The 21,685-nt window shown below is 38.5% G+C and overlaps 2 protein-coding genes across 5 annotated transcripts; one reads left to right on the top strand and one right to left on the bottom strand.

Moving 5' to 3' along the window:
* Positions 1-2,343: 2,343 nt before the first annotated feature.
* Positions 2,344-18,099, bottom strand: lrwd1 (leucine-rich repeats and WD repeat domain containing 1). Of its 4 annotated transcripts, none has more exons than XM_067608733.1 (16): positions 18,021-18,099; positions 15,494-15,580; positions 14,814-15,048; positions 14,109-14,228; positions 13,750-13,896; positions 13,554-13,646; positions 12,962-13,333; positions 11,769-11,886; positions 11,566-11,675; positions 10,761-10,971; positions 8,880-8,952; positions 8,369-8,512; positions 7,583-7,686; positions 6,490-6,651; positions 4,806-4,915; positions 2,344-4,151 (listed from the first exon to the last, which is right to left on the bottom strand). In XM_067608733.1, the coding sequence occupies exons 2-16, from the start codon at positions 15,571-15,573 to the stop codon at positions 3,999-4,001; spliced, it is 2,232 nt and encodes a 743-aa protein (XP_067464834.1). In that variant the 5' UTR covers positions 15,574-15,580; positions 18,021-18,099; the 3' UTR covers positions 2,344-3,998. The 4 variants fall into 4 exon arrangements, with proteins under 4 accessions (XP_067464834.1, XP_067464835.1, XP_067464833.1 ...); XM_067608734.1 differs by having other exon boundaries at positions 18,025-18,045; XM_067608732.1 differs by lacking the exon at positions 18,021-18,099 and adding an exon at positions 17,213-17,285.
* On the top strand, positions 18,027-21,685 carry alkbh4 (alkB homolog 4, lysine demthylase). Its single transcript, XM_067608736.1, has 3 exons — positions 18,027-18,160; positions 20,059-20,247; positions 20,440-21,685. The coding sequence occupies exons 1-3, from the start codon at positions 18,044-18,046 to the stop codon at positions 20,959-20,961; spliced, it is 828 nt and encodes a 275-aa protein (XP_067464837.1). The 5' UTR covers positions 18,027-18,043; the 3' UTR covers positions 20,962-21,685.

The raw sequence follows: 21,685 nt of genomic DNA, 5'->3' as shown, positions 1-21,685 counted from the left end.
CTTTGTAGGCATTGGCCAGTGGTGGAGAGAGCAGGGCGACGACATGGCAGCTGAGCCAATCAGTTAGTCAGAGGTGGAGCAAGACAGCATCAACAACGCCCTCCTCCACCCCTCCACCCTCCACCCCCATTACTGTACAGTAACGTTACTGCGAGGAGCAGGAGAGACGGTCGGTAAACAATTCCGGGTATTTTAGTCGACTTGCGCCTCTCGGGGACACTGGGAGGCACATTTGAAAATGCAGTTTGTTTGCAGGTACACGTACTTGTTTAGAAAGCATGATGTGTTCCTTCAGGTCTGATCCGTCTGTTTACTCTCACACCAAACCAGCGGTGGAAAGTATATTTACTCAAGTACTGAAGTACAATTTTAAGATGATTAATTGACACAATGGATAATATAACAAGCTTTAAAATACAACTCATTGTTAAAGATGAAACCAGTGGTTTCATTTCACATGTCTATGAGTTGTTAACAGCTCCACCAAATAGTGATTTTTCCATAAACTTCTCACATGCTTTCATTTCAATAAATGTTCAAATGATCCACCAAAAATCAAAGATTAGAGAAAAAGTCCAAAAACTGAAAACAGATTTATGTATTGGACCTTTATCAGATATCAGATTTATCCTGCGACCCTTTGGAGGGGCCCAACCCCTAGGTTGGGAACCACTGTACTAAACTAGCTAACTGTATATAAAGTATAGCAACAGTAACATGCTTCAGTATTAATAATCTAATGATGTCATATATAATAATATATCAGTCAGAAAGATGAAACGAGTGCTTTTACATAAATTCTTTAAGTACATTTTGCTGCTGATACTTATGTACTTTTACTGCAGTAGGATTTTTCATGCAGGACTTTTACATGTAATGGAGTAATGATGTGAGTACTTCTTCCACTGCTGCACCGAACACACAAATAAGTTCTACTACCGAGTGGAAAATGAATTAGGGAGAGCAAAATATATATATATGTATAGATAAAACTCTCAGATTGCTCACATAACTACTTAATACTACTTTAGGGCTCCTAGTAACCACCTACCTCGCGCCCTCTGTCTGCTGTATGTACACTTATTTTCTCAATGAATCATTTAGTTAATGAAATGTTAAAAAACTTTAAAACAACAATGACATTCACAACCTCTCAGAACTCATGTTAATGTCTTCAGTTTGCTTGTTTTGTCTGACTAACCGTTCAAAACCTTAAAATATTCAATTTACTGTCATATATGACAAATAAAAACAGCAAATTGTCTCATTTGAGAAGCTGGAAACAAAGAATGTTTGACATGTTTTGCTTGAAAAATGACTGAAACAATTAATTGATTAACAAAATAGTTGCTGATTCATTTTCTTTCAATTGACTAATTGATTAATCAGCTGATCGCTGCAGCTCTACCTTCAAGTAAAGAATAACACACTCAAAAAAATGCATTTTTGATCAGTAAGCTGAGGCTCAACGTGCTGCCTAATGGATGAAATGAACAGAAGCCGTTACTATGCAACGCTTGTGGATAAGATCACATTAGTAAAGGTGTGCTCATCTATGAGTTATAGCCTACAGTTATGATAATTATTGTTTTGCATTAATAATTTATCCATTTTGAGTGTTTATGTCGTATCTAGTCCAAAACTGAAACAAATCACAGTTTCTTTACCCATTTTCTGGCCAAATGTATGAAGGGAAAATTCACCTTAAACAGAATTTCTATTCCATTTATTTTTTCGCCAGTAAATTTGACAACTTCAAACATCTGCGCCTGTTTGGCTGCCACTCAAATATTAACTTATTATTCTTGTAATTAAAAAATAAATATCATGCTAATTGATCTCAGCCACTAAATTATCTAATCCAGAGCTCATCCTCAGTCAGGAGTCACCAACAGATGGTGAGACGCACTTTGACACAATGACACGGCGTTAACAATACGCAGTCTGTCCCATCACTCACACAGCAAGACCAATAAAAACTCATTAAGTTCATGACATGAAACGACAGGACATCCACCTGTACACCTGTCTATGAAGAACAGCTTCCTCTCAATATATTAACTGTCATATATCTCCCAAAGCTGAAGGAACATGATCAAAAACTAGAAATGGCATTTATTTATTTACTTAAATATCATAAATATATCAATATATAAATAAATCACGAGTTGTAAATCTTTCAGAGGGATAAATCAAAAAGGTGCGAATGAAATGTAATTTAATTTTTAACATTCAAAACAACCGGTGTGTCCAGGGGGGTTTGTAATGTAGTAAAACTGAAACATACAGACTGATTTAATTACAATGTACAGTTAAAATAAAGTTACTGATATGACACAAGAATTCAATTAGTCAAAAGTAAAGTCATTTATTATCGTAAATGAGGATATTTGTACAACTTCACAACACAAGAACCATGATGGGCTGCACACTGAAGACATGGGTGCAGTAGAACAGTATATATATATATATATGCATATATATATATATATATATATTTATATATACAGTACATTCTGTTCAGATCAATATAATCACTCAGCAGGAAGAAACACGCTGTACTGCACTGATTCTCTCAGCAGTCAGCTGCAGGGCTGCGTCTCCGCTCTGCCTCTTTAATCCTGTGAGGAGTGTTTGCATTCCTGACTGTTATTAGAACATTACAAAGATCCACAGACTGGCCTTTAAAACAGCAGACGAGGTTCATTCACATTAAATATTGTATGTACATAAAAAAAAAGAAAGAAAACATTTCAGTTCTGTTCATGAGGCCACTGACTTTATGAAAGTGTTTTGAACTGATTACCAGTTTCCTGTTTACACATCCAGTAAATACAAAGCAACACATGCAAGTTGTGTTTACACATTGAATTCTCTCCTTTTGGCTGTTTTTGTTTCAACACAACTCCGGAGGGAAATATCTAGCGCTTTAGCTGCTAAATGCTAAACTATGCTAACGGATCTGGTTGCCAGGTAACGTACAGTTAGTCAAAACAGTAAAGTTGTGGGTTGTAAAACCAAAACAATGAAGTGAAAGAAGATAAAACACTCTGTAGAACGGATGAGAACGGCGGTCAGGTGATAATTCTCTGTGGGTTTCACTTGTGACGCCTTTCACATTACACACAGTCATTTGATCCACTGAGCAGCTACAACTAATCCAGACGAAAATGAAGTTGAGCCATCTTAAAGTATCTTAATATTTCCCATCCAGCTAATCTGGTTCTTTGAACACGAGTGAATGGTTTGTTACTGTTGAGTAGCTTTGCACTCTGATACTGAAGGAAAGGAAACACGAGTTGTAGCAGCACAGTAACACAGTCAGCAGCTCTTTACTGCAGCTGAGTACAAGTCAATTTAATACTCAGGTACACGTCACAAATCTTATCCAATTACTGTGAAATAAAATTGTGCAAAAGCCTCTAACAAAACCACAGAGACTAAAAAAAAACAAGATCAAAAACGAATCATCTGAGTCTCATTTGCAGCTCATGTAGTTTGGTGGTTTGTTTCAAAGGTTTATATCCTTTTTTTATGACCAGTTTCCTGTAAATTGAGTCATATGTCATACTGGATAATTCACCTGAATGAATGAATGTTTTATGGTTGGACTGATGAATTTGGATGATCTTTCAAAATACATTAAAAAAAAAAAAGTAAAATTCTCTGCCAAACTCCACATGATATATTTTCATATAGAAAATAAAGAATATTGTCATTGTTACTTGCTCTGATAGATCTCACATCATCAGAAAAGTCACTTCCCTTCACACAAATTGTGAAGAAAACGAGATCACAATCAGGATGGCTACAGTCCGTCTCTCTTAGCTGAGACAGCGGCATGCTGGGAGACTTCCTGAAAACTCACAAATACCAACGTTTTGGTTTCACTCAACAGTTTTTCTCCAGTACAAAAAAAACTAAAGATTTGTGTCAAAAATCCAACGGATCTGTAGGAACTTCCACCGAGGAGTTACAGTCATACAGCCGGCGTTTGCTCAGGACGACTCCGCTCTCTTCCACACCATCACCATATTCTTGTCACTAAGGGCCACCAGGTAGCGGAGCTCAGGGTCCGTCGCTACACTGTTGATGGAGGGACCCTCCACCCGGCCGAGGCCCTTCTTCACCGGGGTCGGCCACTCCAACACCTGCCAAAAACAAAGCGAGAGTTTCACTGGCTGGTTCTACATCTCAATACTGGTCTTTGCCCAGTATGGAAAGGATAACATGCACACAAAATACTGTGTCATGTTTCTGATAAATACATCTCTCTATTGTGCTTTTATGTAACTAAAGATAGAGAACAATTACACATCTTGAAAGTCATTTTTAATTAATAGCTTAATACAGTCAAAGTTCATTAATAAAGTCAGACAGTGATACTTTAGAAGCCCTTCAGCTTTAAGAGTCATTAAAAGACAATCACAGAATAATCCCAGTTTAATACTGGTCAGATGTTGGGAAACAACTACAGCAGTAACTGACCATTATTTTAATTATCGACTAATCTGTTGATTATTTTCTCGATTAATTGTTTCGTTGTTTGGTCCATAAAATGTCATAAAAATGTCAATCACCCACAAAGTGTATTCAGTTCATCTGTCTATATGACATCACCCGTCATAGAGGACTAAAGAAACCAGAAAACATTTACATTTGATGTTTTCTCTTAAAAAAATGTTGATCGACTGTTCGATTAATCTATGAGAAATATTATCCAAGTTGTAATAACACAGAATTATCTGTTAAAGAGTGTTTCCCAAACTTTTAAAAGTCACTGGACATTTGGAGGACGTGGATACCTCAGTGGGCGCGATGGGTTTCCCAGTCTGGAAACGTTCTTTCTGGAGATTAGTGACATGGTATGTCCACAGTCTGCCTTTGTCATCGCCACACACTATGTAAGCTTGGCCTAAAAAGAGAGGAATGAAAACACACCGAGTGTAACATCAAGCTGGGTTCAGATGGGTTTTTTTCCCTCTGCTACTTAAAACACAAAGCTGAGAAAATACAGACATTTGATGCCAACGTTGTTCTGGAGAGAACAGTGAATGAATGTGGATTTACAGACGACGGCCAGAGATAAATAACATCTTTAACTGGGTCACATCACTCTCAAAGCGACTAAAAGGTGGTTTACAACTGGCCTGCTCATATGCAACCATACTTTTTTAGATCATATTTGCAACGTTTACACATAACAGGAAATAGATTTTCTCAAACTCACAGTTCTCTCTTCGCACAAAGTTACAATATTTTCATCAAATGTAAAAAAAAAAAAAAAAAAAAAAAAAAAAAAAGAGCTGAAGTGTAACACAAAAAAGGCTAAAAGGCTATGAAATAACCTTTTCTTGTCTTTTGCCACTTTTGGCATCAACTGTCGATGCATCGTCACCTGAGAATCAGACCAACGGCCTCCGTGCACAGATCAATCGATTTGATTATACTATCCTCTCCAGAACTGCAGGTAATCTGGTCTGAAGTTATATTCTAAAGCCTTTGGCGCCACCTTTCTACTGCAAGTGTAATAAACCTTCTGACCTCTGAGTATTTTATGTTTTAATGTTCTATCTCTCATTTTGTGGTAGTTTATAGAGCCTTGTTTTTATTTTTTGTATGTTTTTAATGTTATTACGTTTACTATTCACTATTAACTATCAACTATTTGTCTGCTATATACAGTATTATATATTTTAATGCTGATTTTGTGTCTTGGTGAGTCATAGCAAGACTTCACCATAGCAACGGTCGCTGAGGATCATGGGTAGGCTAATGTAGTCGCTTCCGCTATCGTACAAAACTGACAAAAATACTTGATTTCTAAACTAAAATCGCACGGTCTTCTGAATTTGGTTTTTTTTGGATTTTCGTTGGGAAACTGAAAAGGAATAGATCACGTGATTTAGTTTTTGGTTTTTGGTTTAAAATGAAAAAACGAATTGGCTGAATGTCCGCAGACCTGCTGGATATTCAATCCAAAAAGGAATAACGATAAAACGAATCGGCAAAAACCAAAAACGGGCCGGTTTTGATTGATTTTTCATTATTTGATTCTGACACCAAAAACATTTTTTTGTTTTAAAACAAATAACAGATTTACCGTTTATTGGTTTTTGAATTACAAATGAACTACAAATTATCCGATGATACCTGGATCCAACACACACATTTACTTCTTCTTCTTCCCGTAAGATGATTTTGCTTGTAGGATGTTTGAATATGTTATGTAAATGTGTATCTATGGCCGCCTTACGTCAAGTTCAAATCAAAGTGCTTAACGTAAATTAAAGAAAATTATTCATATGAACTCAAAGTATCAAAACGGTAATAAAGATAATCAACAAACTAAGAAGCTGCGGTTGAAAAACTGTTTCTCTGCGGCGTCTCTTTCCTTTGTCTTGGTAAACAAGTGGCACTGAAGTACTGAAAAATGTATGTTGATCATTATATTTTAAGAAATGTACTGATTAAATGACACGGACTCACCAGGACAGGTGTTAAGAGCCAGGTAGGGAATCTCAGTGTTGGCCCACTGCAGCTCAGCCAGAACCACGGCGCACACTTCCCTGCTCTTCTTGTCGGGCCGCTGAGCCTTGGTCCTGCTCCAGCTCCACAGGTAAATGGACCCATGCATGTAGTTCTTAGAGGCTAGAAGACAAAGACAGAAGACCATAATGACCCAGAATAATAAAAAAAAAAACAAAAGAAGAGAAGAGAAATGAAAGGAAGCAGAACAAGGTTTTAGCAGATGAAATTTAAGACCTTTTTACCATCTTGAGTTTTATGTCAATTTGAGACTGAAATAAAGACAAAACAGCCCTAATTCTGACTAATCAGACCTGAAATTACAAAACTACAAATGAACAAACACATCAACACAAGCAACAACATGGAGATTGAAACTCCTTCAGGGAAACAACCTTTATTTAAGACCATATAATACAATATCTCTATCTTTAGCGAGATATGGTATTTAACGTAAAGCGCCACGGCCAACATGACGTTCAATCACTCAAGACTTTGATACTTGTTTTATAGCTGGTTAATAGTAACCAAATATATGGTTAGATACACTAATACATCGGCATGTGGTACATTAGGAGTCATGAAACTTAATTATAGCGCCATCATGTGGTCTTCTACTCATAATATTTAGTGAGAACGTTGGTGTAACAGGGCACTCACAGGCTCAGTTTCACCTGAGCATCAAATTCGAACTATGTTATTGTTGCATCTGACTTTATTTGGTGGCCACATGAGACGCTCTCTACCAACATGCAGCACAGCTGAGGGGAAAATAAACTCTATAGAGCTCCATAAAAACTTTTCAGCTGTGGTTTGATTACATTATTGCCAACAAAGTGCTGTTTGTTGGTGATCATTATACCGTTAAACACTATGATTCATCCTCTGGGCACCATGGATATCTATACTTCAGTCTGGGCCACGGCATGCCTAAAAATCCTAATTACATCCAGTGTAACCCAATGGTGCCCCCCAATGGGCATACTTTTAAAAAGGCACAGTTAAAGAAACTACAGTGGTACCTTGGTGTACTATAAGGGAGAGCCTCACTTACCCACGATGTCATCAGTAAGAAAACTCAAGCCGTCGATGGTATGGTAGTCATGGTCTTTGTCCTCCTTCTTATATATGGGGAACGTTATCTCCATTTCTTTAGACCTAGTGAGAAAAAAAAAAATCATACTATATGATACTAGCTGGTCCACATTTATCAGGGTTGAGTAACTGGCTACCAATAGCCAGTTAATGATTGGATGTGCCAGAATTTTCTTCAATTAAACAAAGACAAAACTGAAATAACTGGTTTTGGAGCCAAGGAAGTAATAATGTTAAAAACTACAAACCAAACCAGAAATCTTGGTGTAGTCATGGACCTGAACTTCAACAGCCACATTAAGACAATTACAAAGTCAGCCTACTATCACCTGAAGCATAAATCAAGGATTAAAGGACTTATGTCTCAGCAGGATCTGGAAAAACTTGTCCTGCATTTATCTTCAGACTCAACTACTGTAATGGTGTCTTCACAGGTCTCCCTAAAAAATCCATCAGACAGCTGCAGCTGATTCACAGCTGAAGACTTTTCTGTTTGCCGCCTTTCATTAAACCACATTAAGGGTTAATATTTTACACTGCACTGTAACTTTTATTCTCTTGTTTTATCTGTCTTATTCCCTTTTTAGCTTTTTTATTTCCAAATTTAACACGTTTTAATTGTTTTTATATGTCTTTTTAATTGTGTTTGATGCCTTTTATGCTCTATGTGAAGCACTTTGAATTGCCTTGTTGTAAATAAACTTGCCTATCCTAATATCACTCACACACTGTGGATGCCTTTTACCTCTTGGTGGTGTTGTTGGTACCGAGTTGTGTGTTGAAGCAGTACAGGCCGTCCTCACAGCCAGTCAGTAGGTGTGTTTTGGGGGAAGTGGGGACGAGGCAGATGTGCAGAGGGGTGGCGCTGATCTCCAACACCAGCAGCTGACTGGAAGGTCAAAGAGCAGAAACATCACGATCAGAAGATCTACTCTACCCTGCTGGACCCATTACATCATCTTTACAAATGTATATGTACAGCTGATATATGTTTAGACTCCAAGAATTTTCATTTTAATTCAAGCAGAGAACCCAAAGTTACTTCAAGATACTGAAAATGAAGTTGCAAGATGTGTAGAATAAAATGTCACAAGACTTCCCCTGCCATGTGTGTATGTTGGCAACTCACGTACACCTAGTTATGTCAAAATAATACTTCATAAAAAGGGAAATTTTGCAATTTCTGTTAAAGAGGAAATGCTAAAAACACCTTCTAGGAAGGAATAAGAGCGTCTGGTTCAAGTAGAAATACTCACACAACTTTGTAGTTGTACTGGCTGTCCACTCCGCCGATGTCCCACATCACTATCTTGTTATCGTAGGATCCCGCTACAAAAGAAAAGGTGAACTGGTGAGACCATGTACTGAAGTCAATCAGGTTTATTACTGTTATTACTATAATAAATAAACACGTGCAGCTGGACCGGAAGCTCGGATAACAACACACACAGAGGGAGCGTGACTTCATTCTCTGCTCAGGACGCCATCACTCCATTATATCTTTACATAGGAAATACTTGTTTGCTGCTACATAGATGTTCAAATTGTCATATATTGGACATTAAAGCCCCTGGAAAGGCAAATCCAAGATTGGTTATTAATTATGTAATTTGGGATCTAATGTGCATATAGAGAACACAGCCTTTGACATAGTCTATGTAATTCTTTAGAAAGTTTCTCTCCCCTTCCCTTGTTACTGGGCTGCAGTTAGGCGGAGCTAAACTAGGGAAATAAATACCTGCCCAATCATATTTAAGAGGAAGATGATTGACGTGGCTATCTGGTCAAGCTGACTTCACAACACTTCCTCTCGTCTCCCCCATGAGAAAACAATGGAGTGCACTTTTCTTTGCTTTTAGCTAGAATGAGAATTCAAATTAGCCTGATGTGGTTTGAAAGTTACTGTGTTAAGCTAACGAGCAGACTTGGCTACACCATCCAAATCTGTATTAATCACGGAGTAGATAAGTAGCTCAAATGTGTAGCATAGCAATGCTAATGCTAACCGTTTCATGTAAGTAAATGAAAGATGCTAAAACACTTAGTTTCGTAGTCTGGGAGGTATAGTTCAATAAAAACAGATATGTGTGGTCTACTCTAGTCTGCTAGTTAGCTGATTAGTCAATATAACTAGTAGACCACTGGGGTAATTGATAATATGCTCAAAAGTTTTTAATGGAAAAGCTAATGCTAACCGTTTCATGTATGTGAATGGAGAATGCTAAAACGATTAGCGCCATACTCCGGGGGTATAGTTAAATAAAAACACAGTTTCAGGTTGTTTAACCTAGTTTGTTAGTTAGTGGATTATTCAAGCTTTCTAACCAAGTAGGGTCCATTTGATAGATTTAGTATTTTATTCCATTTCAGCAAAACATTTTAGTGAATGAATAGAAAATAAAACGGTACTTGAGCTGAAAGTGAGCTGTCAATCAAACGTGATCTGGACACGCCCACACAGTCCTGATAAATGCTTTGAGCACCCAAATGAGCTGTTTATGAGCTCAGTTTTCTAATAGTTATGAATGTTTACTTTCATTCAGATTTTTGTGGATGCTTAATGAGACACTCAACTTTGATATAATATATGCATTTTTATGATTTCAAGCCACGTTTCCAGAGACTTTAATGCTTTTAAAACTTTACACAACATGCATGCAACGGACATGATATTATAAAGTCTAGCCTCGGTATTCCTCTACTGTGATTTCCTTCTCACAGCATCAATGAATTCACTATTAACTATTAACCTGAACAGTTTATGATGTTGTACATGGTATCATTGTAATCCTCAGCCATCAAAACATGGGGGTAGACATCACTGTGTTAGCATGTTTGGTTCAGGAGATATGATGCAATATACATAACTAGGTTATGGTGGAAAGCAAATTGGTCGCCATGACCACCACGAGGCTCTAATCTGAAAATGTTCAGGGCCCCAAACTGTACAAGTGTGCCCAGTTTCATGCTTTTATGAAAAAGTGAACTACTAAAAGAAATGGCAAAAACCAGAAAAATAAGTTGTAATAAAGCAGAATTATCTTTAATCTGTCTGATGTTGCAAATCTGAAACGGACGAGGCGTCAAACAATCTGATACTGCTGCTTCTTTATCAGTATGGAGTAACCATGACTCACTGTACAGGAAGTTTCCCTGGTGGTGGTTGAAGCGGAGGACAGACAGCGCCTTGCGGCTGGCTCTGAACTCCCCGTAGGCCACGTTGTTTCTGGGGTGGATCAGTTTGACCAGTCCTCTCTTCCCAGCAGCTGCCAGGATGCTGCAGTGTTGAGCCGAGGCTCCGCCCCCCCTGGACATCAACACCGTGGACCAGGCGAGGGAGAAGAACTCCTGTTGCGAGGAACAAAAGAAACGAACGTCACACAAACATCTCAAGCTTATATTATTATATGAATAATCAATTACATCCACTCATACTCGATGTTTTTACCCTGCATTACCACAGTTTTATCACAACCGCCACATAATCATAAATATTGACAATTCCAATCTGAAATCTTCGTGTAACTATGAATTCTGTAGAAAACTTCTCATAACTATGAGATTTTTTTATAAAATCCTTTTATAAATTATATTGGTTTATATTACATTTCCATAATTTGTATTTCTAGTGTGTATAAAGGCCTTTACGCACTGGACGCGATTTTTTCGTGCGATTAATTCGCAATTAACCTGTGCGAGAGGTGTTAAATATACAAATAAAAATTAATTGATCGATTGAAATATTGCAATTTTTTAAAAAATTCTTTCTTCCTGGTGAATACAGCGATTCCAAATGATTCATCGTAATGACAGAACAGGATGAAAAATATGACTTCAATGAGTTTTTCTTTGCATGGAAACAGACCCAAAGCAGCAAAGACAAAAGACAAAACACCCTGTAGAGCTATGTTAGTGTAGACTGGGAGAATAAACGGAGCAGACCTCGCCGGGAACTTTGTACTTCTTCATCACCATCCCTGTTTCACAGTCAATCACACAGAGAGAGTCTCCACCGCAGGTCGCAACCAAGCGGCTTCCTCCACCACTGCCTGCTAAAAGACAAAGACAAAAAGAGACAAAGTTTATTTCCTCTTTCTTCTGGTTGTGGGAAAGTTAATTAAATAACTGTTTTTCTAAATGTGTACCAGTGTTGTCTGGCAGCGGCTGGAAAGCGCAGGCCCACAGCTGGGTAGTGAAGTCCTCTGAGCTGTCCTGTTTACTGTGGCACTGGAGGACGTGGACCGGCTTCAGACACACCGGCTGCTGGAGGAAGGACACATGTGGACAAAGACGTACAGACATGCTGCTGAACTGAAGACACGAATAGCATTTACAGAAATTCACTATTCTACAATCAAAAAAAACTTTTTTTGCAAGTGGATATTTCAAATTTTCTGCTCTGGGAACCATGAATATTCACAGTATGTTCCTTGAAAATCTGGCCACCATTCAAGAAGTTAACAGCCAGCTGACTGTTGCCAGTAGGGATATTGGATTTTTTGCCGATATTTCCAACTCATTGTGGCTGATTGCCGATATATGCACATATTTTTCCCAGCTGGCTGAGCAGACTATTATGCATGCAAGCATAGATTATACTAATTATGATCAAGAAAGACAATATATGAAGGAAGAACTCAGGAAGACTGGAGTTCAGGAGTTCAGCATTAAAACTTTAATGAACCTGCCGAGTGGGTGGAGCAGTAGAGTTTTCATTGAGTTTATTGGACAGACAGGATTAATGAGCAGAAGGTGGCAGTAATGCACCTAATACGCTGGTTGCCAACCGCCGTTATAAACCAAAAAGAAGATTTTTTTCCAAACAGAGTGGTACATCCTGTCAGCCGAAGTGTTTCCCATCTGTGCAGCCAAACATAGCAGCTCCTCTGTGAACTATTCTACCCTGACGGTCCCGGTGCTTCCTCCGCAGGCTGCACTTCACTGAGCTGCCCGTCAGACCAGCTGCTTCTTCCCACTTTAACCTGAATAACAAACTGGGTCTCGGTGCTCCGGTTGGATCCACACGAGAAGCAGCGGGTCTGACGGGCAGCTGAGTGAAGTGAAGCCTGCGGAGGAAACACCGGGATCGTCAGGGTGAAACAGTCCATGGAGGGAAGCGCAGTCAGGCAACGGAGAAGAAGGCAATGCCGATATTTCATTTTAGAGTTTAGCATCCCTAGTTGCCAGTTTGAAGACATTATTCAGATTGAGAATTCAGCTACCAACGATTCTTCTGTTTGTGTGAGTCAAAATTGTCAATGAAGTTCATAGGAAACACCATACAAACTTCATTTTGTAGTCCCACATCAGGAATAGCACAGAGTCGGATGTACATTACCTGTGTCTTGCTCTTTATTGTGTGCAACGCGTCAGCGTCTCTCTGCAGCCTCGCAGCTCCGACAGCTTCCTTCTGTTTAACCTGAGCTCCGTTCTCTTTTGTTTGCCGCGTTTTCGAACCTCTCCCGGGCGTCTCCGTCCTCGTCTGTCCTCTGGTGGGGGTTGCGGGAGGCTGATCTTTCTTTCGGGGGCTCATCCTGATGGTGTCGGCCTGGGTTACTGACTGGTGTTTGAGGCGGAGGCTGGATTTGCAAGGACTGTCTTCGACTAAAGAGGCTGGGAAATCTTCACGCAGTTTTTTGCGAGGTGTCAGGTTTATGTCGGGGTCCATTACTAATACACTTTGCTTCCTTTTGGCAGGTGTTGTAACTTCCTGATTAACAAAGCAAAGACACAAACTTTAAGATTAAAAAACATCCTATATTTCCTTTACTATCCCTGGATCATACTACCCAACACACCACTACATCACATTATTATATTAATAGTGGTACTGGATCAAAAAATAAGGTTTAATTTGATCAATATTGCCCAGTTCTTTGTAAAAAAAAACTTCTAATTAGAGCCAACAGTGTCCCTGCTTTCAGTCTTACACAGTTCTCTTTAGTGTCAGTCGACTCCTTGCTCTCCGTTTCATCCTTTTGTTCTGTCAGAGAGCGCAGATACTCCTTGGCCATAATTTCCACCTAAGAACAAAGAAAATGAACTATATTCATGCTGCACTTTAATCAGTTTGCCTCTCGTTTAGCCGGAGAAAACCTGAGGACGTCTCTCACGTCCTAAACTTACCCTCCATTTGGTGAAGTCGCTGACTGAATTGGGTCCGTATTTAACCTGTTGGCGAGCAGTGCTGACAAAGTTTGTCTCCAGGGCGGACATTTTCTCTGCTGTGATGGGATCCGGGAGACTGAAGCTCTTCTCCCAAAGTGCAGAGATCTAAAATAACCAAAGACAGTTTAAACACTGACAACAGCAACAGCCTGTGCGGTAAAAAGGTGCTATACTGCCACGTTTATTTTTACAAACACTACAGAGAAATTGTAACCAAACTTAAATTATTCTCAGCAAAAGACTTAATACATTATGGAGTATAATACTGGATTACTGACAATATCATAATAAGTCAAATAAAGCAGTCAGTCCCGTACCCTGGTCTGCAGGTTCTCACTGTACACGTAGCGCAGGTGGTTGGCAGTAGTGCTGACATCTTTACCGTTGTAAATCCTCAGGTTAGGCAACAACACCATCAGCTTGTAATTATCGCTCACCTGATGAAGAGAAGTAACATCGTCATCTCATTTTTATCTCAAAAGCACTTCTTAAATACCCGCCACAGGACGACAATTCTGTGAATGAGATTAATTCCAGTTTATTAATTATGGGCAGTATTACGGTGTGCCTGTGAAAACAGTTTTACGATCTGCGGCTGGAGTCTGAGAAAATAACTGATGATGTCACAGTGATGTCATTAAGGTTACCTCAGCTTGGCCTTGGAGACTACAAATTTATAACAAAAAGCCTGAGTTATAAGTGGGTGCGTGAGCATTTACCAGACAGGGAAAGTCTAACTCTCCAGATCAGTGAAATCTTTCCCCATAATATTATAATCTGCTCTGCAGGGTTTTGGCATCTGATAAACTTTCAAACTCAAGGATCTCCAACCAGTGGAGGGAACCAAACCTGAGTGAAACAACTGAGCCACTGAGATATAATTTGTAGTGAATAAACTAGAGAACTGGTGCAGTCCTTTAACATATTATTGATATGATATGACAAGTCTTAACAGTGCTCTACCAAAAAGAAACAAACTGTGGATTATAAACAGTAAACAAAACCATAAATCACGTCCTCACAGTAATATAAAGGTTGTTCTCCATCTTGAGTTCCTCCAGACTGCTTAGAGACTCCAGAGTGGTAACATCCTCCATCTGGTTATCACTGAGGTCCAGGTAGCGAAGCGCAGGCAGCTCCAGATTCTTGGCAAACTCCTGCAGCCTGTTCCCAGACAGATCCAACCGCTCCAGGGACTGAAGGCGAGACAGCAGCCTGACTGGTAAGTCCTGGATTTTCAGCCCCAGCCGAGATAGACTGAACGACAGAGAGCTCAAAGTCAGTGTTTCCACATGGTAGGAATTAAAATTGTTCTTTAATGACCTTAGCAACAACTTTTCTTTTAATCTCATCATTGCAATTAAGACTTGGGGTTCTTCAATAATGTATAAAAGCAATAAGATCCCATTTTTACAGAACCTCAGTTTCAAATGAATTCCAATGCTGTACATTATACATTTATAACAAATTAATAAAGGTGGAGAAAATGTTCCAAAAAAAAAAAAAAAAATCAAAAAGTAGACAATTTGTGATGACATGAGTTTACACTCAATGTCAAAATCCAATAAAGTTAAAGAGCTTCACTTTTTTTTCCTCATGTTACATTTTAATTACATTGTTCTAGAAAGTTTATGAGAACCGCATCTGAGGGACATTATTCATAGCTCTACTACATAACACAAATAAATGAATAAAAACTTACTTCAGTGTCTTGATTTGCTCCAGTTTGTTGGTTTTTGGAGAGCCTTTCTCCAGTAACAGTTTCTCAGTTATTTTCTCCATTGTTTATCTGTAGGGAAGACCACAATTCATAAATGAAGATATCAGAGAAACAACTGCAAAGCAAGAACGCAGGTGAGTAAATTTATAAACAGAACGGTAATATCTTATTTCAGTGCCCTCTTCTGGTTGAAAGATTCACGTCTGTTGTGCTTCAAATGGTCAGAAATGTGCTTGTTGAATCTGTAACAGTGACGTGAAGGTGTACTGACCAAACCCCAACTACGCTTTTACATTACGTGCTCCTCAAGCAACTGGGCGAGGCAATACACATTCCCGCCCACAGTTTCACACTATTCCACTGACCGCCAGATGGTGGCAGCAACACACCAAAAAAAAAAAAACATAGCAATGTGCCAGCAAAAGGGAGGGAAGAAGAAGAAGACATGAATGTAAACAATGCAGGTCTCAAAATATTTCTAAACTGGCTTTGCAAAAGTTTTATAAGGATTGAAACACAACTCTTAAGTATCAAGGATGGACATGATGTATAACGGTTAGAAACACTGAAAGTAAACATACGTGATAAAAACTTTGCATTGTGCCTTTAATTTACTTAGTCCAGACCCTTTTTTGTCTGGTAAGGCAAAGCTGTTTGCATTGACTTAAAACTGGTTGTTTGTAAACATTACTGATTACACAATAGTGGATAGAGTTGCAATATTTCTTCATACAAGACATATTGATCCTGGAGTTGTTGATGTTTAGACTTGGTCTCTTTGTTTCAGGAGGTTCAGACAAGTTTGCATTCACGCTGTTACCACATGGAGTAGCTTTCTACTCCTCTGCTCGTTTGCTTCCTTGTTTCCACATACAAGTCAATCACAGCATGTGGTTTTAAAGCATTTCACTCATCTGGAATCTGCATGTTCTTGGTGGTAGTTTTTTGGTTATTGTGACGATAAATATACTTAAGATCTGTTCTGTGAATGTTTCATGTATACAACTAATGAAAGTATGACTTCTTGTCAAATCTCCTTGGTTTTAAATTCATATAATGGTTACAGTAAAGTCTCGATTGTTCTCCTTTGTACTCACATGCGTGATACATTGTTTAGGGAGCTTCTGCTTTGTCTTTTCCCCCATTTCATTGTTAACCTAGCAAAGATTTCCCTAAAAAGTTGTATGAAATTTGCTTAATGAATGAAATGTTTCCTGTAATAAAAACACACGTTTTAGATGGGTGTATATCAGAAATATAAATAAGTATAACACTACAGAGAAGAGGTCATTTACCTGAGAATGGTCACAGACAACAACCAAACAACAACAACACAAGTTTCACCCACAACTGTAGTTTTTACAGCTCGAACAATACCAGCTTTTCAGGAAAGTTTCCTTACCTTTGAATGCCTGTTTTTAGCTTGTACCTGTCTACATTTGTTGAGGAAACCTATCTAACTTGTATCAATACGCTCGAAAGATGATTTTCTTACATACAACAGAGGTTAACGCTCAGTTAGCTAACATAGCCACGTTGGAAGAACCAACTGCCATGTCTTTGCATCTCGTGGCTAAACGTTAATATAACACACAATAAATCAAACGTTATTGGGTTTTAGTGCGCATCACAATCGTTTATCTTTCAGAAACACACATTAGGTTCATACATTTGTTCATATTTGCAGTTAAAAGTACTTACAGGGACTCCAGCGACCTGAGTGAACACAACTACCGCAGAAATGAGCTTTCGCGGGGAAACTACGTACTTCCGGTGGGCGTGGTTTAAATAACTTTGAGCTTCTTTACCCTCCGTTCAGCCTCTCAGGCAAAACTAATGATTAAACTAATGAATATTAACATATTCAAAATCAGAAATATTTTTAAACTTATATTTGTACAGTTGTGTAAAGACTGGTGAAACGTATCACTTATTATATATCTGGTAGCTGATAGTTGATTTATGTTATTTTATTTATTTATTTTTTTTTTATTTTTGGGACAATAGAGAATATCTTATCTTAATATATCTGTAATATAACTGTTACCATATATCTATCTATCTATCTATCTATTGATTGATCGATATCAAATTTGGGGTTTCAGTGTTGTGGTAATAACTAAATTCTATACACCAAAATACCAACTTATTTCCTGTCTGTCACGTTTTTCTATAAACATGTGTCGTTATACTGTATTATTATATCCATATTTGTTAATTTCTTAATCTATTTTTTTTTTTCTTGTATTATTTATAGGTTACAACTGGTTGGATCATTTCCTATATGTTTTATACAGATGCAATGCCTGCATGTTGGTGTTAAAATGTTAAATCTTAAAACAGATCTTTCATCACCTTTTCGTTTTCTGATCAAAAAAGAGTTAAATAATCATTAAAAACGTAAATAATAATACAATAAAATATATATATATACCGTATATAAATATAAAAATAAAAACTACACGGTCCGTTAGGTGGCGATATTGATCTATTACAGCAGCTTTGTTACCGACAGTAGAAGAAGATGCAGGTATGATGGCTCCTAGCAGCAGTGACGGTGTCGCTCCTTGTGCTTGTAAAGGCATTCGGCGGTGTCTTCTCTGTGAAAAGTGGAAAGAAATTAAACATTTGGAAGCGAATGTACCAAAGGTAAACAATTATGGTTAAAAACGATGCATTTTACATCGATGTTAGTACCAGAATATGGACGCTAAACTGCTGCTAGCGCTACTTACAACTAGCTACGGATGCCCTCACGGGACATTCCATCCTATGTCTAAACTTTATTACTGAACTACAGCGGTGTAAGAAGTATACATATGATTTACTGATGTAAAGGTACCAATACAGCAATAAAAAAGAAATACTCCATTACAAATAAAAGTCCTGCGTGAAAAATCTTACTTAAGTAGAAAGTACATAAGTATTAGCATCATAATGTACTTAAAGTATTGCAGTAAAAATAGTGTTTTATTATTATATATGACATTATTAGATTATTAATAGTGAAGCATCAGTGTTAGAGCAGCATGTTACTGTTGTAGCTGCTGGAGGTGGAGCTAGTTTCAACTACTTTATATACAGTTAGCTAGTTTAGTCCACTGGTTCCCAACCTAGGGGTCGGGGCCCTCCAAAGGGTCACCAGATAAATCTGAGGGGTCGTGAGATGATTAATGGGAGAGGAAAGAAGAAAAAAACAAAGTTCTGATACACAAAGCTGTTTATTGGACTTTTTCTCTAATCTTTGATTTTTGCTGAAATATTGGATCATTTGAACATTTATTGAAATGAAACCATGTGAGAAGTTTAGAGTGAAAAATCACTATTTGGTGGAGCTGTTAACAACTCATAGACATCTGAAATGTGACCCCGACTACACACAAACCACTGGTTTCATCTTTAACAATGTGTTGTATTTTAAAAGCTTGTTATATTATTATATATATTCCTTATATATATTATTATTCCTTGTGTCAAATCTTCATCTGAAATAACTAAAGCTGTTAAATAAATATAGATAAGTGTAGTTCTAGTATAACATTGTACATTGTTATCTGTTAATGGGTCGGGCCGTAGAGAAGAAACAATGTTTTGACCTCCTAGAGGCAGTTTTATCTCTCAGTGATCAGCTGGAGGGACACAGAAGGCTGCATGGATTAAAGTACACTGTCAGTGAGTTTTCTACACTGAGGATTCTTCATAGCCTTTTACTGGTTATTCTCCTCATTATAACAAGATAAGAATGTTTCTTGGTGGCATTGATATACCAACAATGGGGCGTGTGTGAATGTGTGCTTTGGATAAATACAGCTGATGACAGAAAAAAACAAGAGAAGCTGATTTTTGTCAAAGTGAATCTAAAATTCAAAAGGAACAAAAAAGATTTCTATACATGTCTTATTGTCAACACATCCTATAAAAAGAGCAGCAACAAATGGATCTGAATAACAAGTATTGTTTGATAGCTTATCACTCTGTGCTGTAGAGCTCCGTTGCAGTACAAAAACAACTAAAAACACACCAACGCGTCACTCAGTTGTACTAGATTATATTTTCCACTATCACCATGATCACGACCACTGTGGTTTATTTTGAAAGGATCCCACATTCACTTTCCTGTTGCTATAAAAACTGACTAGAGCGCCGAATGTGTATTAATCTGTAGCTGAAAATTAGCCGCAGACACGGTTACTCCCCAAGAGACAGACTAACTAATTGTTGGGTGCAGACTTTAGCAATAAAAGTGTAGAATAAAGTCAGCCTTTTATTTTAAGTTATTGACCCCACAGTGTTCATAATTACTATAGAAAGTGCTGCTGAAAGTTTTTGAGTCATACTTCTTAGAGAAGGGACAGAAGGAGTGTGACCCAAATCTGGATCAGATATGTGATGATTCAGTCTGTTTCCTCCGCCCAGCTGTCTGAGAAAGAGATTGAATTCCACACTGTCAGCTTGTGGCTTGTCATCAGAAGTGACAACATAAGGACCGCTATGCCTTTTCAATGTAGTGCAGACTTAACATTATTATTTGTTTTTGTTTATCACAGACTGTGCATCATTTTCTCTACAATCCTGAGACGAAGCTTGCCATTCGCAAAGATGCAGAGCCGGCATCTTTCCCCTTCCCTGGTGTCTTCGTTTGGGAGAACTTCATATCAGAGGAGGAGGAAGAGGAGCTGATAAGCACCATGGACCAGGATGTGTGGAATCAATCCCAGTCTGGTCGAAGGAAACAGGTTATGTGAAACACATGGCCTGATGAAAACAACATGCATGTCTAACTCTAACATATAAATCCAAATTATTATTATTATTATATTCCATACATGTGCAACACTAAGACATGTAATAATAAAGATGTATAATAGATAGATTATATAGATCATTATGTATGAAATGAACAAAAGTCTCGTCTCATTTTGTTGCAGGACTTTGGCCCAAAAGTGAACTTCAAGAAAAGGAAAGTGCGTGTTGGCAGCTTCAGCGGACTCCCTGCTTTGAGCCAAAAGGTAGTTCTCCGGATCCAGCAAGAGCCAAGTCTAGCAGACTTCCAACCGGTGGAGCAATGCAATCTGGATTACCATCCTGAACGAGGCTCTGCCATCGACCCTCACCTAGACGACTCCTGGCTGTGGGGGGAACGCCTGGTCACCGTCAACATGTTATCAGATACTACACTCACTATGTCCCTGGAAGAAGGTCTCCCAGAGGTCGGACTAGCGGAGGAAGTCCACGTAGCTGTGCATCTTCCCCGCAGATGTTTAGTAGTGTTATTTGGCGAGGCGCGGCATAGATGGAAACACGCCATTCACAGGATGGATGTTCATGAGCGTAGAGTTTGCAGCACCTACAGAGAGCTGTCTGCAGAGTTCCTACCTGGAGGGCAGCAGGCAGAGCTGGGAGCTCAGCTGTTGAACACCGCTTTGAGCTTCCAAGGAGCTCCGGTATAGGCTAATCTTAAAGCTGTACCACCAGAGTCGAGACTACTTGGACGTGTGTTGAGCTGTGTCTTATTTCAGACCTCCTTAAATGGAACAAAGAAGTTCCCGTCAGAGGACTGAAGGCCAGGAGGCTAAACCTATGCCTTCTCCCCACATGAGACAGTCTCGGAGGACTCACAGCACTGTCATCACCACTTCCTGCCCGCTCCGAAATTACAGTTGACCAGTGGACTTTGGGATATGGGAAACTGCAAATTACCAGGAGAAGAAGAAAGAAGCCACACTTGTTGGCAGCATATGGAGTGGCCTTTTAAAAAGGGACAACCCTTGTGACTCATTATATATTCTGTCATAAATTGTGAACTTCATAAGATGTGGCTCCTGATGTGGGTTTTGGTCCTGTGCCTGTGTGACGTTCTCGGTCTAAAGTCAACTAATATTGTAACTTTCATTCTGTCGAAGGGAATTCAAGGGACTAGTTTTTCCTGAGACTTGAATGCACCGTTTCAGTAGTACTGAAGAGTACTGTGTACGACCTGAATATGCAGTTGTTATATGATTTATTATTGGTAATATATAAATATATGAATTGACTTAAAATAAAAACTCTTAAAGCCACGAAAGTGAATCAAAAGAAGTTTTGTCTCTCAAATCAATCCTGTATATCAGGTTTTATTGATTGTCTCATGTAAAGCTAAACTAGTTTGGTTTAAATAAACTTGTCTTTTAATGT

The sequence above is a fragment of the Thunnus thynnus genome, chromosome 13, assembly GCF_963924715.1.
Source record: "Thunnus thynnus chromosome 13, fThuThy2.1, whole genome shotgun sequence".
Taxonomy (NCBI): Eukaryota; Metazoa; Chordata; class Actinopteri; order Scombriformes; family Scombridae; genus Thunnus; species Thunnus thynnus.
The sequence above is the reverse complement of the archived record's forward strand: the minus strand, read 5'-3'. Positions and strand labels throughout refer to the sequence as shown.

Coding starts and splice junctions, on each gene's coding strand:
- alkbh4 (XM_067608736.1), top strand. CDS start 18,044: ATGATGGCTCCTAGCAGCAGTGACGGTGTCGCTCCTTGTGCTTGTAAA. Junction 18,161..20,058: donor TGGAAGCGAATGTACCAAAG/GTAAACAATTAT, acceptor TGTTTATCACAG/ACTGTGCATCATTTTCTCTA. Junction 20,248..20,439: donor AGTCTGGTCGAAGGAAACAG/GTTATGTGAAAC, acceptor ATTTTGTTGCAG/GACTTTGGCCCAAAAGTGAA.
- lrwd1 (XM_067608733.1), bottom strand. CDS start 15,573: ATGGAGAAAATAACTGAGAAACTGTTACTGGAGAAAGGCTCTCCAAAA. Junction 15,049..15,493: donor GAGCAAATCAAGACACTGAA/GTAAGTTTTTAT, acceptor TCTGTCGTTCAG/TCTATCTCGGCTGGGGCTGA. Junction 4,152..4,805: donor AACCCATCGCGCCCACTGAG/GTATCCACGTCC, acceptor TGTTTTTGGCAG/GTGTTGGAGTGGCCGACCCC.